Below are 15,742 nucleotides of genomic sequence, written 5' to 3' on the forward strand. Positions count from 1 at the left end.
ATTGTTAACTTTTGGATACTCATCTGGGTTAGGAAGAAATCACTTCAACAAGTTTCTGAGACCATCAGTGAGGGATCTGAACTGACATCAGTAAATATCCAGTCATTCCCCAAGATAGCTTCAGCATCTACTATGTACGTTAGTGAGAGGAAATTGAGCTATTAGGATAAGCAAACTTTCCAAACAATCAATTATTTATTTAATGTCCAGGGATGACAATGACACAAGTGAAGGTGAAAAGGAAGCAGAGGGGCAGAGACAGGCAATGTTACATAGGCAGACACAGGCAGTCTTTGTGATGGCAATGATAGGGGGTCAGAAACTCAGCTTGGGGTTGAATAGGGTGCCACTGTTGCAAACACGAGACAGTAGTTCTGCAGATAATTCAACAGATTGATGAAGTTACAGTTAACCATAGTTCCTTGTAACAAATGTATTTATTTAGTTATTATAAAAGGAATCTTGATCGTTAGACTTCAGTGGTCAAACATTAAGGTAAACCAAGTTTGGGATGAGGTGGCCTACATCTAGTTCTACCTACTATAGAACTCCCTGCATTAGCTTCACATTCTCCTCAACCCCAAACTTGCATAATCACCCAATCGTAGTACAGTAGTTATCCATTCAGTTTCCATAGTTAATTCAGATATGAGGGGGTTGACTTATGAAGATGGGTTGAGTTGGATGGGCCTATAAAAATGAGAGGTGATCTTATCGAAACATACGAGATAATGAGGGGGCTCGATAAGGTGGACACAGAGAGGAGATTTCCACTCACAGGGGAAACTAAAATTAGGGCACAGAGTCTCAGAATAAGAGGTCGCCCATTTAAAATGGAGATGAGGAGAAATTTCTTCTCCGAGGGTTGTAAATCTGTGGAATTCTCTGCCCCAGAGAGCTGTGGAGGCTGGGTCATTGAATATATTTAAGGCGGAAGTACAGATTTTTGAGTGATAAGGGAATAAAGGGTTATGGGGAGTGGGCAGAGTCCATAGAAACATAGAAAATAGGTGTAGGAGTAGGCCATTCGGCCCTTCGAGCCTGCACCACCATTCAATGAGTTCATGGCTGAACATGCAACTTCAGTACCCCATTCCTGCTTTCTCGCCATATCCCTTGATTCCCCGAGTAGTAAGGACTACATCTAACTCCTTTTTGAATATATTTAGTGAATGTATTTAGGGGAGGGGAAGGGCTGAGGAGGGAGGGGCCAGAATGGGGGGGGGAGAAGAGGAAGAGGAAGAGGTGCAAAAGGACGGGGGGTGGGGGGGGGGGGAGAGAAAGAGGTGTGTGCGGGGGAAGGGAAGGGGTGGGGATGGAAAGGGGTGGAGGAGGGGAATAGAGAAGGGGAGGACAGGAGGATGGGAGATGGAAGAGTGGTCAAGAGGAGAGGAGGGAAAGGAATGGAGGAGGTAAAGGGGGAGAATGGAAGAGGTGGGAGCAAGGGAAAGGAAGTGGATAGAACGGGGAGGAGGAAGTGAAGAGAGGAAGGGGAAGGGAGGGGAAGAGGGGAAGGGAGGGGAAGAGGGGAAGGGAGGGGAAGAGGGGAAGGGAGGGGAAGAGGGGAAGGGAGGGGAAGAGGGGAAGGGAGGGGAAGAGGGGAAGGGAGGGGAAGAGGGGAAGGGAGGGGAAGAGGGGAAGGGAGGGGAAGAGGGGAAGGGAGGGGAAGAGGGGAAGGGAGGGGAAGAGGGGAAGGGAGGGGAAGAGGGGAAGGGAGGGGAAGAGGGGAAGGGAGGGGAAGAGGGGAAGGGAGGGGAAGAGGGGAAGGGAGGGGAAGAGGGGAAGGGAGGGGAAGAGGGGAAGGGAGGGGAAGAGGGGAAGGGAGGGGAAGAGGGGAAGGGAGGGGAAGAGGGGAAGGGAGGGGAAGAGGGGAAGGGAGGGGAAGAGGGGAAGGGAGGGGAAGAGGGGAAGGGAGGGGAAGAGGGGAAGGGAGGGGAAGAGGGGAAGGGAGGGGAAGAGGGGAAGGGAGGGGAAGAGGGGAAGGGAGGGGAAGAGGGGAAGGGAGGGGAAGAGGGGAAGGGAGGGGAAGAGGGGAAGGGAGGGGAAGAGGGGAAGGGAGGGGAAGAGGGGAAGGGAGGGGAAGAGGGGAAGGGAGGGGAAGAGGGGAAGGGAGGGGAAGAGGGGAAGGGAGGGGAAGAGGGGAAGGGAGGGGAAGAGGGGAAGGGAGGGGAAGAGGGGAAGGGAGGGGAAGAGGGGAAGGGAGGGGAAGAGGGGAAGGGAGGGGAAGAGGGGAAGGGAGGGGAAGAGGGGAAGGGAGGGGAAGAGGGGAAGGGAGGGGAAGAGGGGAAGGGAGGGGAAGAGGGGAAGGGAGGGGAAGAGGGGAAGGGAGGGGAAGAGGGGAAGGGAGGGGAAGAGGGGAAGGGAGGGGAAGAGGGGAAGGGAGGGGAAGAGGGGAAGGGAGGGGAAGAGGGGAAGGGAGGGGAAGAGGGGAAGGGAGGGGAAGAGGGGAAGGGAGGGGAAGAGGGGAAGGGAGGGGAAGAGGGGAAGGGAGGGGAAGAGGGGAAGGGAGGGGAAGAGGGGAAGGGAGGGGAAGAGGGGAAGGGAGGGGAAGAGGGGAAGGGAGGGGAAGAGGGGAAGGGAGGGGAAGAGGGGAAGGGAGGGGAAGAGGGGAAGGGAGGGGAAGAGGGGAAGGGAGGGGAAGAGGGGAAGGGAGGGGAAGAGGGGAAGGGAGGGGAAGAGGGGAAGGGAGGGGAAGAGGGGAAGGGAGGGGAAGAGGGGAAGGGAGGGGAAGAGGGGAAGGGAGGGGAAGAGGGGAAGGGAGGGGAAGAGGGGAAGGGAGGGGAAGAGGGGAAGGGAGGGGGAAGAGGGGAAGGGAGGGGGAAGAGGGGAAGGGAGGGGGAAGAGGGGAAGGGAGGGGGAAGAGGGGAAGGGAGGGGAAGAGGGGAAGGGAGGGGAAGAGGGGAAGGGAGGGGAAGAGGGGAAGGGAGGGGAAGAGGGGAAGGGAGGGGAAGAGGGGAAGGGAGGGGAAGAGGGGAAGGGAGGGGAAGAGGGGAAGGGAGGGGAAGAGGGGAAGGGAGGGGAAGAGGGGAAGGGAGGGGAAGAGGGGAAGGGAGGGGAAGAGGGGAAGGGAGGGGAAGAGGGGAAGGGAGGGGAAGAGGGGAAGGGAGGGGAAGAGGGGAAGGGAGGGGAAGAGGGGAAGGGAGGGGAAGAGGGGAAGGGAGGGGAAGAGGGGAAGGGAGGGGAAGAGGGGAAGGGAGGGGAAGAGGGGAAGGGAGGGGAAGAAAAGGAGGAGTGGGGAGGGAGGGAAGGGGAGTACAAGCAGGAGAGGGGCAGGAGGGAAGGAGGAGAAAGGGAGGGCAAGATGAGGAGGAGGGGAATAGGATGGGAGGTGTAGGGGAAAGGAAGTAGAATGGGAGGGAGGGGTGGAAGTGGGGATAGATGGGGGAAAAGGGGAGGGAGGGGGATGGGAGAGGGTGGAGGTGGAGGATGAAGGAGGGGCAGGAGGAGTGGAAGTGGAGTTACAAGGGGAAGAGGAGGAGGGGTGAAGAGGGGGAGAGGAAGGGGCAGAAGGACAGGAGCTGGAGTATAGGAGGAGCAAAAGGGGAGGGATGAGTAGCAGGGGGATGGGAAGAGAGGAAGGGCATGGGAGGGGAAGTAAAAGAGATTGGGAAGGGAAGAGGAGGGGAAGAGGTTGAGGAGGATAGGGAAAGAAGAGATGGGGTAGTAAAGGGGGCGTGGAAGGGAGGGAAGGGGAGGAGGAAGGGAGGGGAAGGAGGATGGGGAGAGAGGAGGGAAAGGGTGGAGGGAAAGGGGAGACGGAGAGAAGGAGGAGGGAAGAAGGGGGAGCTGGATTAGGAAGAGCAGGAGGAGCGGGGAGAGAGCAGGAGGAGTGGCGGGAGCTGGAGGAAGGAGGAGAACAGGAGGAGAGGAGGAGATGGAGGAGGAAGAGAAAAGGAAAAAGAGCGCGGATTGGGAGGGGTAGGAAAGAAACTTTGGCATCATTTGAACAGAGACTGCCAATATCTTGTGGAGCTGAATTAATAAAATAACTGAGCACTATCACGATTTTCCTCATACTTGAGACTCGAGCATTGTGTTTCGGGCCATGTGATTCTCTGACAGACAGACAGGCTAGACTGGGCGCTCGTGTTCTTGGGATACCGTCAGCTGTTAGTTGAGGAGAAAGAGGGGAGCTGCCTTTGTCACTGAAGGGCTCACGGCAACGGGGCCGGGTGGGGGCTTTATTGAATGGCGGAGCAGGCTTGAGGGGTCAAATGGCCTACTCCTATTTCTTATGTTCTTATATTGTCACTGTGACCATATTGTATTATTTCTCTTCAACTTCTCTCCAGCCTTTGACATGATCAACCATATCTATCTCCAACAGGACATATTCCACAAACATCGGGTCTGCTTCCGCATGTATACTGATTACACCTACTCCTGCACCATCCATTTCAATCCCTCTGTGTTATCAGACTGCATCCAGTCACAACTAACTCCATCCCCAACCACGGTCTCGTGCTGAACTAAGGTTTGTGCAACCATGGCCTCTTATTCGACCCCAAGCTGAGCTTCTGACCCCATATCACCCCCATTACAGAGTCTGCCTCCATAACATTGCTTGCCTCTGCCCATCTGCTTGTTGATACCTTCATTCGTGCCATTGTTATCCCAGACTCAACTTTTCTAATGCTCTCACCAGCCTCCCATAAACTTCAGCATATCCAAAACTCATCAGCCCATCTAACCAGCACCAAGTCCTGCTCACCCATGTCCTTCAGTAGCTCCAGTGTTTCAAATTTAAAATTCTCATCCTTGTGTTTAAATACCAGATCTGTCAAACCCAGCAACCACCCCAGCCACCTCCGCCCAAGTCTGGCCTCTTGTAGATCCACCCTTTCTTCGACCCAGCAATGGTGGTTGTGCCTTCAGCCACCTAGGTCCCATGCTCTGGAATTTCCTCCCAAAATTCCTTCAACTCCCTCTTCATCTTTAAGACCCACCTCTGTGGCGAAGCATTTGATCACCCCTCTTATCTCCTTATGTGGCTGGACATACATTTTTTTTTGCTCATGCCTCAAGCATCAAGGGATCTTTTTCCATGTTAAAGGAGCTAAATAAATATATGAGCAGTTGTCACTACATGGGCTGACAACCACACATATGAAGTCACTATTATTCAGGGTCTCCCTCGCCTAGTGAAATGGGTGCTGTCAGCATACAATTAGAAGCTGACCCCGTGTCTTCAGATTATGTCACCAACAACTAGCATGTAGATGAGGAAGGAGAGGACCAGGAATAGATCCTTCCAGGACTCCAGAGATAATGTTGTGGAGGCAGGAAGAGAAGCCACTGTTGTCAATCCTCTGGCTATAATTGGATAGGAACCAAATGAAGGCAATCTCACTGAACTAGACAATGGAGGAAAGGCATTCAAAGAGGATAGTGTGGTTGACCATTTAAAAGGATGCAGTAAGGTTGAGAAAGACGAGGATGTCATTTGTGCCTTTTATTAGGGCCATTTCAATGCTGTGACAGGGGCAGATAACTGATTATAAAGATTCAAACAGGGGGTGCAGTAAAAATGGACACACATTCGGGATAACACATTTAAGTACTCTGGAGAGAAAAGGGCAGTTGCAGATGGGGTGGTAGCTTGTAAGGACAGAGAAATAGAGGGTGTTTTTTTTTTTAAAAAGGTGGTGATAGCAGCAGTTTTGAAAGAGAGGGGAACATTACGTGAGGAACTGGAATCATTTACAATGTCAGCTAGTATAAGGGCCAGGAAGGGAAGTCAGGTCTTCAGCTGTTTTAGGGGAGAATGGAGCAGGAGGTGGATCTCGTGGACAAGATGAGCTTAGAAAAGATACAAGGGGAGATAAAAGATAAATGAGAGAATTACATTGGATCAAGACCTAGGCATAAAGGGGAAACAGGAGTAGCTGTAGCAGCAATGGCAGCTGAACAGATGAGGTCACCCTGAGTGGCGAAGGAGTCCATGAGCTCTTTGCACTTGTTGGAGGAGGGGTGATGGGGAGTGGTTTAAGATGATGAATCATAGTGAAGAAAAGCAGCCAAGGGTTGACTTTGCTCTACGAGTTGATGCTAAAGTGAGTGGCTTTGGCAAAGAATAAGATCCACAGCATTTGATGCAGTCCAGATAGATCTAGTGATGGATGGCTAAACCAGCCATGCATCAAATATGCTCAGGTCTGCACCACTTGGACTTTGAGCAAAGACTGGTGGGGGGGCGGGAATAATGGAACGACCGATATTGGAGGGGGTAAAGGTTTTACTGGGAACGAGGACAAAGGTGGAGGCGATGGAGACATTGAGCCGATTGATAGGTGCAGAAGTATTGTGGCCAATGGAAGGCCAAAAGCTAGGCAGTTGAAAGTGTAATTGTAAGTGACTTAGGGAAGAGTAATTTCCCCAGAAATAGGCACAGAAAGAAGTGGGATTAGATGATGGAGTGGTATGTGGGTGGTGAAAGATACAAGAAAGTGGTTGGAGATGACCTAATCCATGATCAAAACCATGGGAGCAGAGGCTATGCGAGATGGTAAAGTCTTGGGGTGGCCATGAATATGGATCAGAAAGTTTGTATGGAGTGAGGGGTTTAATAAAAGAAACATTCGTATAGCACCTTTCACGACCTCAGGACGTCTCAAAGCACTTTACAGCCAATGGAGTACTTTTGAAGTGTGGTCACTATTGTAATATAGGAAACAGTGCAGTCAATTTGAGCACAGTAAGGTTCCACAAACAGCAATGTGATAATGAACAGATAATCTGTTTTTACGTGTTGGTGACATTTAAATATTGGCCAGGACACCAAGGATAACTTGGTCGTGGTCCATAACGGGACCAATGACATAGGTAGAAAGAGGGATGAGGTCCTGCAGGCAGAGTTTAGGGAGCTAGGAGAGAGATTAAAAAGCAGGACCTCAAAAGGTAGTAATGTCTGGTGCCATGACCTAGTGAGTACAGAAATAGGAGGATAGAGTAGATGAACGCGTGGCTGGAGAGGTGGTGCAGGAGGGAGGGCTTAAGATTCTTGAGGCATTCCGGAGGAGATGGGACCTGTACAAGCCAGACAGGTTACACTTCAACAGAGCTGGGACCAATATCCTCACCGTGGGCTGGGGGGGAGGGTTGCTAGTGCTGTTGGGGCGGGTTTAAACTAGCTTGGCAGGGGGATGGGAACCCAAGAATAGATTCAGTAGGGAGGGAAGCACAGCTGGAATTGGAAAGCAAGAATGTAGAAAGTGAATTTGAAGGTCAGAGGAAATGAGGGCTAGAAAGTCGTCAACAAGGAGGTCTGGCTGCACTAAATGGTATATACTTCAATGCAAGGAGTATAGCGAATAAGGCAGATGAGCTGAGAGCACAGGTAGACACTTGGGAGTATGATATTATAGCTATTACAGAGACAAGGCTAAAAGAGGGGCTGGCATGGCAGCTCAACATTCCTGGTTATAGGATCTTCAGACGGGATAGAGAAGGGGGTAAAAAGGGAGGGGGGGTTGCAGTATTGATTAAAGAAACTATTACAGCTGTGAGGAGGAATGATATGTTAAAGGGATCATCAAACGAGGCCATATGGATTGAACTAATAATCAAAAAAGGGGCGATCACAATGCTGGGAGTGTACTATAGACCCCCAAACAGTGAAAGGGAGATAGAAGAGCAATTATGTAGGCAAATTTCTGAGAAGTGCAAAAACTATAGGGCAGTAATAGTCGGGGATTTCAACTATCTAATATTAACTTGGACAAAATTAGTGTGAAGGGTATAGAGGGTGTGGAATTCCTAAAATGTATTCAAGAACTTTTTTTTAAGCAAGTATGTAGCAACACGAGAGGGGGCGGTTCTGGACTTAGTTTTAGGGAATGAAGCTGGGCAGGTGGAAGGGGTATTAGAGGGAGAGCATTTAGGTGCTAATAACCATAAGTCAGTTAGAATTAAGGTAGTTATGGAAAAGGACAAGGATAGACCACGAATAAAAGTTCTAAATTGGGGAAAAGCCAACTTTACTGAGCTGAGGGGCGATTTAGCAAAAGTGGACTGGAAACAGTGTCAGAGTAGTGGGAGGCATTCAAGGAGGAGATCCGCAGGGTTCAGGCCAAATATGTGCCCTTAAAGAAGAAGGTTGGGACTAACAAATTTAGAGCCCCCTGGATGTCTAGGGACATACAGGGGAGGATAAATAAAAAAAAGGGAGGCTTATAACAGATACCGAGGGCTAAATACTGTAGAATCTCTGGAGGCGTATAGAAAGTCCAGAGGTAAAATTAAAAAGGATATTAGGAAAGCAAAGAGAGAGCATGAAAAATTCTTAGCAAGTAAAATCAAGGAAAACCCAAAGATGTTTTATAAATATATTAAGAGCTAGAGGATAACTAAAGAAAGGGTAGGGCCTATTAGAGACCATGAGGGTAATCTGTGTTTGGAGGTGGGAGATGTGGGTATGGTTCTTAATGAATACTTTGCGTCTGTTTTCACAAACGAGGAGTGAGGCAGACACTGCTATTGAGGAGGAGCAGTGTGAAATATTAGATAAAATAAATAGTGAGAGGAGGTATTAAGGGGCTCAGCAGCTTTAAAAGTGGTTAAGTCCCCAGGCTCGGATGAAATGTATCCCAGACTGTTAAGTGAAGCAAAAAAGAGGAAATAGCAGAGGCTTTGACCATCATTTTCCAATCCTCTCTGGCATCAAGTGTGGTGCCAGAAAACTGGAGGACTGCTAATGTGGTACCTTTATTTAAGAAGGGAGAAAGGGATAGACCGAGTAATTACAGGCCAGTCAGCCTAACCTCAGTGGTGGGAAAATTATTGGAAAAAATCCTGAAGGACGACAGGATAAATCTACATTTAGAAAGACACTGATTAATCAAGGACAGTCAGCATCGATTTGCTAAGGGAAAGTCGTGTCTGAGAAACTTGATTGAATTTTTCGAGGAGGTAACCAGGAGGGTCGATGAGGGCAGTGTGTATGATGTAGTGTGTATGGATTTTAGCAAAGCTTTTGATAAGGTCCCACATGGCAGACTGGTCATGAAAGTAAAAGTCCAGGGATCCAGGGTAAAGTGACAAGTTGGATCCAAAATTGACTCAGAGGTAGGAAGCAAAGGGTATTGGTTGATGGGTGTTTGTGACTGGAAGGCTGTTTCCAGTGGGGCTCCGCATGACTCAGTACTAGGTCACTTGCTTTTGTGGTATACATCAATGATCCAGACTTGAATATAGGGGTTATGATTAAAAAGTTTGCAGATGATACTAAAATTGGCTGTGTGGCTGCAGACTGCAGAAAGATATCAATCAACTGGTCAGGTGGGCAGAACAGGGGCAAATGGAATTTAATCTGGAGAAGTGTGAGATAATGCATTTGGGGAGGGATAACAAGGAAAGGGAATACACATTAAATGGTAGGACACTGAGAAGTGTAGAGGAATAAAGGGACCTTGGAGTGCATGTCCACAGATCCCTGAAGGTAGCAGGCCAGGTAGGTAAGGTGGTTAAGAAGGCATATGGAATGCTTGCCTTTATTAGCCGAGGCATAGAATACAAGAGCAAGGGGGGGTTATGCTTGAACTGTATAAAGCACTGGTTAGGCCACAGCATTACAGGAAGGACGTGATTGCACTGGAGAGGGTAGAGAGGAGATTTACGAGGATATTGCCAGGAGAGGAGAATCTTAGCTACGAGGACAGATTGGATAGACTGGGTTTGTTTTCTTGGAACAGAGGAGGCTGAGGAGAAACCTGATTGAGGTGTATAAAATTATGAGGGGCCTAGACATAGTGGATAGAAAGGGCCTATTTCCCTTAGCAGAGGGATCAACAACCAGGGGGCATAAATTTAAAGTAATTGGTAGAAGGTTTAGAGGGGAAATTTCTTAACGCAGAGGGTTGTGGGGGTCTGGAACTCACTGCCTGAAAGGGTGGTAGAGGCAGAAACCCTCACCACAATTAAAAAGTACTGGATGCGCACTTGAAGTGCTGTAACCTACAGGGCTACGGACCAAGCGCTGGAAAGCGGGATTAGGCTGGATAGCGGGATTAGGCTGGATAGCATCTTGTTGGCTGACACAAACACGATGGGCTGAAATGGCCTCCTTCCGTGCTGTAAACTTCTATGATTCTATGAACTCCCCCTGCTCTACTCCGAATAGTGTCCACTTCAAAGGGCAGACGGCGTCTCAGTTTAATGACTCAGCTGAAAGACAGCACCTCCGACAGTGCAGCACTCCCTCAGCACTGCACTGGAATGTCAGCCTAGATTTGTGTGCTAAAGTTCCTGAAGTGGAATCCACTGAACTGAGCCACAGCTACAGCTGATGAGTTTACTGCCATCCTGAGAGAGGGCGAGCTTGAAATCACCAAGAGTGATGAGTCATTCAGTTCAGAGCCCAAGAGAAAAAAAAGGAGGGAAGTAATTTGGGATGAGGCTCGGATGGCAGAGGTAGAGAATGAGGATTTTAAAGGAGAGACAAGAGGAATGGAATAAGTTGAGGTTATCTAACTACAATATATGCGTTACTGGAAGCGGATACACAACCTGCAAGGGAAAAGCACCCACCACTATACTCCATCACAACTTACTTGACAAGTGTACATTATGTTTGAAGACTCGAGTAACAACAGTGGACACACTGACATGAGTGCAGCTGTAAAGATAGTAACAGCACACCAATGACCATGCAAATGATGCTACGCCCATAAGTACTGTTATTTCACAGGTCATTTGCAGTTTTCACAATGATTTTGTGGGCAGTGGAATTTCCAGTGAACAATACTCCGTAGCGTTGTACCCAACTAGTACAGTACAGTAAGTCATAGGCAGTCCCTCGAAATTGAGGAAGACTTGCTTCCACTCTCAAAGTGAGTTCTCAGGTGACTGAACAGTCCAATACGAGAATTACAATCTCGGTCACAGGTAGGACAGACAGTCGTTAAAGGAAAGGGTGGGTGGGGAGTCTGGTTTGCCGCACGCTCCTTCCACTGCCTGCGCTTGTTTTCTGCATGCTCTCGGCGACGAGACTAGAGGTGCTCAGAGCCCTCCCGGATGCTCTTCCTCCACTTAGGGCGGTCTTTGACCAGGGATTCCCAGGTGTCGGTGGGGATGTTGCATTTTATCAAGGATGCTTTGAGGGTGTCCTTGAGGGTGCGCTTTGAGGGTGTACAGTACAGTACTAACTGTGAGCACAAAAAGTGCTCGCTCTCTGAATCCATTTATTATTAAGGAGAAAAAAACAAATCTTCAACTAATACAAGTCCAGACAATGGGCTAGTGAGAAATGACAACGAATACAATGCATTTGTTCACTTTCAGTGCATCAAAGAGGAAGCTACAGTCTGAATAATGAGCAAAGCCACACAACGAACAGCAGTGAGCTGGTGTAGTCGCATTGGCAGAATCAATGATATGCTGCTCGCCGTGATCTCACAGATTGAACAGTAGTGCCAAACTGTCTGAGTTTGTAGCATGCTCGCTTCAGTTAAAAGATTGTGGATTCAAATCCATATCAGATGTTATCTAGATTGACATTCTAGTGCAGTCCCAAGGGAGAGAGATAGCGATGCTGACCTTTGAATGAGATGTTAAACCATGGCCCTGTCTCAATCACACAGAACTACAGGGAAATTAGAGCGTTTACCAGGTGTCCAGACTAAAATTCCTCTAGCAACACCACCAAAAGTTAATGTCATCCCTTTCATTTGCTTGTGGGATCTTGCTGCATGAAAAAAGGATGCCACATTTGTTTAGAAAACAGTCACTATATCTCAAAAGTAATTCATTCTATGGGAAATGCTTTGGAGGCATAAGTTGCTGCATAAATAAATGCAATTCTTTCCTGTCGTTGTCAATCTGCAATGGAGCCTATGCTCCTCTATATAATCAGTGTCAATATATAGTCAGTCAGCCGTGGCTCAGCTGGTAGCACTCTCGCCTTCGAGTCAGAAGGTTGTGGGTTCAAGTCCCGCTCCAGAGACTTGAGCATAGCAGACACTCCAGTGCCATGCTGCACTGTTGGAGGTGCGCCTTTCTAATGACACATTAAACCGAGGCTCCATCTACTCTCGCAGGTAAACGTAAAAGCTCCCATGGCACTATTTCGAGCAGCCAATATTTATCTTTCAATCAACAGAGAGATTATCTGGTCATTATCACATTGCTAGTTGTGGGAGCTTGCTATGCACCACATTTCCCACATAAGTGACTACACTTCAAAAATTGACTAAAGCACTTTGGGACGACCCAAGGTCGTGAAAGGTGCGATATAAAAGTGCAAGTCTTTCTTTCAACACTATTATTATGACATGGCAATGGATGCACACAGTTGTCACAGATAGGTAGTCAACAAACCTTCAATAAAAACAAATCCCTTGGCTCTTCTCAACAGCAAGGGGACAGCAGCACTGGGAGAGGCCAAGCAACAAGTTGCCCCAAGTGAAACACGTCTTGGAAATAAAACTGCTCATCTTTGTGAACACAAAATACTGGTGTTGATCAACGTAATGGAAACTCCACATTACTATTTCACTACTTGCAGCCCAACAGCTCAAAGTTGCTGCTCACAATGTACATATGCCAAAAATCACAACGTGTCCCATCACATGCTTAGCCAACCTCCACTAAAATACCTACATTTTCAATCCCCATCCCCCCCACCACAACAAAATGAACTTCACATAGCGTGTATTTCTATTCAGATTATAAAGAAAATATTAAAAATGGTTTAAAATAGCATTCTCCAAACCTTCCCCTCTCCCATTAGGTACATTAGTGCCCATTTTAAAAATCACTTCTTGCCCTCTTCCTTCTCTCACATCTTCTGCAGAGCCCATTTACTTCACAGATGGTCCCAAAAGGAAAAGAGGTATGGTGCTCGACTGTACAGACCTTTAAAGACCAAAGTGTAGATGCTGGTTAACAGTGTTACAGTTGGACACTGAAATGCATCCCGCTTTCCCTGAGATCAGGGATACGGGCAGGAATGATCCCGATTTGCCATTTCCGATTGATACCCAGAGTCTGATGCTGCAACTACAAGTGGATGCTAGAGCACGGCAGATTTAAACTCTACTGGAATTCCCTTTTCGCCCCCCCCCCCCCCCCCCCCATTATAAACAGCTGGTCAACATTCATATCTAGGCTCAGGTGAAGTGAAGGGACATAGGTGGGCTGGTGGTACTCAGAACCATACCCTAGCATGGGTCAGCACCTCGAAGAGGAGTAACATGCAAAAAGAGGAGGGAAGAGCAGAGAATTAAAAAAATGTTTTGCCACTAAACAACTAAAAACGCTCAATAAAATAGTCTTAACTTCATCAGAACTTTTCTTAAAATTCTCTCTCAGGTCAGAATGGTGCATTCGCCGCACACTTTCGTTTTTAATAGGATTCCCAGTTTTCTTTCCCGTATCTTTTTCCCCTCCCAGCGAAAGAGGGGGAAATAGTGGATGCGATGGAGTAAACATTCACTTAAGGAAGGGGAACATGACACCGACATGATAGCGCTCCGTTAACTGGGACATGAATTATTTAAAAATACGATGGGCGGCAACAACAGTCACTAAGCAAATTACAATATTACACACCTCGACCATCTGTCCCACCTGTGACAGAGACTGTGGCTCTGGTATTGGACTGTTCAGCCACCAAAGAACTCACTTCAGGAGTGGAAGCAAGTCTTCCTCGATTCCGAGGGACTGCCTGTGATGATGACACATCTCGAACCATTTAAATGGCGATCCATAAAGAGGGGTCGACTGGCGCTGATGCAAAGACGGCACGGAGGACTCCAGTTTACAGGCGAAGAAGCTGTTAACCTCTTCCAATTACCGCCCATAAACAGGCGCACAGAGACTCCCGGGAATACAAAATCAAAGACATCCTTACTGGCATTCCCAATCCTCCCTCCCCGCAGGATTCAGGCAACGCATTTGCAGCTGCTAAACTCTGTCGGGCTTATAAATCGACAATTCACTGACGGTGAAAATTCACAGCCACCCCTCGCCCAGACTAAAAGGTAAGACAGAGATTTAATGCCAAATGTGGTGATGCCAATCTTAATTTTTCGGGTCAACATTTTCAACAAACCCATTTAAATGCAAACATTGTACAATTGCCACAGGGAGCATTTTTAACGGAGCTTTTATCTTTAAAAAAAAGATATGTTAACAAATGCAAGCAAACAATTGCTCGGTTTATTTCCTCCACACACACACACACAGAATTAAAGCGACTATTTTATATGCTGTTGATATTTCTGCACCGTGCACCGTGCCAGGGCGGGTGCCGCTTTGGATCAACTGTTGTCGTTCCAGCCCCAGCAAGCGGCCGGCACAGCCGGGCGGGCGGGCAGGCGGGCCCTTACCTGCAGGCGCACAGCAGCCGGCCTTAGCAGCCAACGTCCCGTCCTCACCGCACTCGCTGCTACAAACCCGGCTCCATTAAAGGTCAGCTATCGCTAATTGTACGGATGCTTACAACAAAACGCCCACTCGGCTTTTCAAACTCCGAACGCCGCTGTAAACAAGCGTCCCTTCCGAGCGAGGAAAAAAAAGCGTGAGACTAACCGCAAGAGGAGGAGGAACAGGAGCCGCCGAGACACGCCAATCCCCGCCCCCTTACGCGATGGCGTCGTCGACTCAACGTCCGTCCCTCATCTCTTCACGCGACTGAACGGCCGCCCCTTACGCGATGGCGTCATCGACCGAACGTCTTCCCTTCTTGCCTTCAGGCGATGGCGTCACCCAGCCAGTTTCTTTCGCGATGTTTTTTTGTGTATAAATATATCTGTTTCCAACAATTTTACATTTGATGTCAAGTTTGGAAACTTTGTTGTTGAAAAACAAATGTTCACTGGTCCTTTTTAAAAAAAAATCCAGTGGGGTTGCTATAGTTACTGCGCAGCGAGACGCGGTACGCTGCGAGCCGAGCCTGACGTGCGTGCGTGCGTGCGTGCGTGCGTGGAGAGGTTGTTCTGCCGGAGTGGCTCTTCTCTGTGGTAATGTTTTAAAGCTGCAATACTTCCATATCGCTTCTCCCTACCCCCGCCGCCCCTCCTGGTTGTTGTCGTGTGGACCCAGGCCTGGCGCCGAGGCCTCGGGCCCGCTCCCTCAGGTCGTGTGGTGAAGTTGTTCACCGCTCCAGCGGTTTAATGAGGTGGGACTGGATTATGGTGGGCCGGGGTGGGAGTTCAGTGGTACTAGAGTGGCTAAGGCTGGTCTCAGTGCCTGTGAAGGGCGGGCGGTATCTATCTATCTATCTATCTATCTGTCTGTCTGTCTGTGTGTGTGTGTCTGGTGGTGGGGGTTGGTGATTAGATCTTTTTTTGAAAGTCTGTGTATTGGGGGAGCAAGGGTGGGTTTGGCTATGATGCCCTTTATGGTTGAATAGCCAGCTGAAACTCTCTGCCCACCGTGAGAAGAGGTATTGGAGGGCAACTGGATCATCATCATCATCATAGGTAGTCCCTCGGAATCGAGGAAGACTTGCTTTCACTCTTAGAATGAGTCCTTAGGTGGCTGAACGGTCTAATACGAGAACCACAGTTCCTGTCACAGGTGGGACAGACAGTCGTTGAGGGGAGGAGGGACTGGTTTGCCGCACGCTCCTCCCGCTTGATTTCTGCATGCTCTCGGCGACGAGACTCGAGGTGCTCAGCGCCCTCCTCCCGGATGCCCTTCCTCAACTTAGGGCAATCTTTGGCCAGGGGCTCCCAGGTGTCGGTGGGGATGTTGCACTTTATCAGGGAGGCTTTGAGGGTATCCTTGTAACCTTAAATTCGGA

General features: G+C 48.8%; 2 protein-coding genes across 9 annotated transcripts in view; one reads left to right on the top strand and one right to left on the bottom strand.

The window, feature by feature from the left end:
- Window positions 1-14,570, bottom strand: part of LOC139267477 (CSC1-like protein 2) — a 297,646-nt gene extending 283,076 nt beyond the window's left edge. For 3 of the 6 annotated variants that reach the window (XM_070885847.1, XM_070885848.1, XM_070885842.1), the window contains exon 1: window positions 14,325-14,520. The gene's annotated coding sequence lies outside the window, so the exon portion shown is untranslated. The other 3 variants (XM_070885844.1, XM_070885843.1, XM_070885846.1) reach the window with 3 other exon arrangements.
- The window catches only part of mrpl14 (mitochondrial ribosomal protein L14), a 271,243-nt gene that overhangs the window by 242,748 nt on the left and 12,753 nt on the right, over window positions 1-15,742 (top strand). The window contains exon 1 of one of the 3 annotated variants that reach the window (XM_070885850.1): window positions 14,692-14,957. The exons of 1 other annotated variant lie outside the window; for it this stretch is intronic. Coding sequence is in view for 1 of the 2 variants with exons in the window: in XM_070885849.1 (XP_070741950.1) it covers window positions 15,111-15,115 (5 nt within the window). In the remaining variant the exon portion in view is untranslated. One more of the 3 variants, XM_070885849.1, reaches the window with a different exon arrangement.

Source organism: Pristiophorus japonicus, chromosome 7 (assembly GCF_044704955.1).
Source record: "Pristiophorus japonicus isolate sPriJap1 chromosome 7, sPriJap1.hap1, whole genome shotgun sequence".
Classification (NCBI taxonomy): domain Eukaryota; kingdom Metazoa; phylum Chordata; class Chondrichthyes; family Pristiophoridae; genus Pristiophorus; species Pristiophorus japonicus.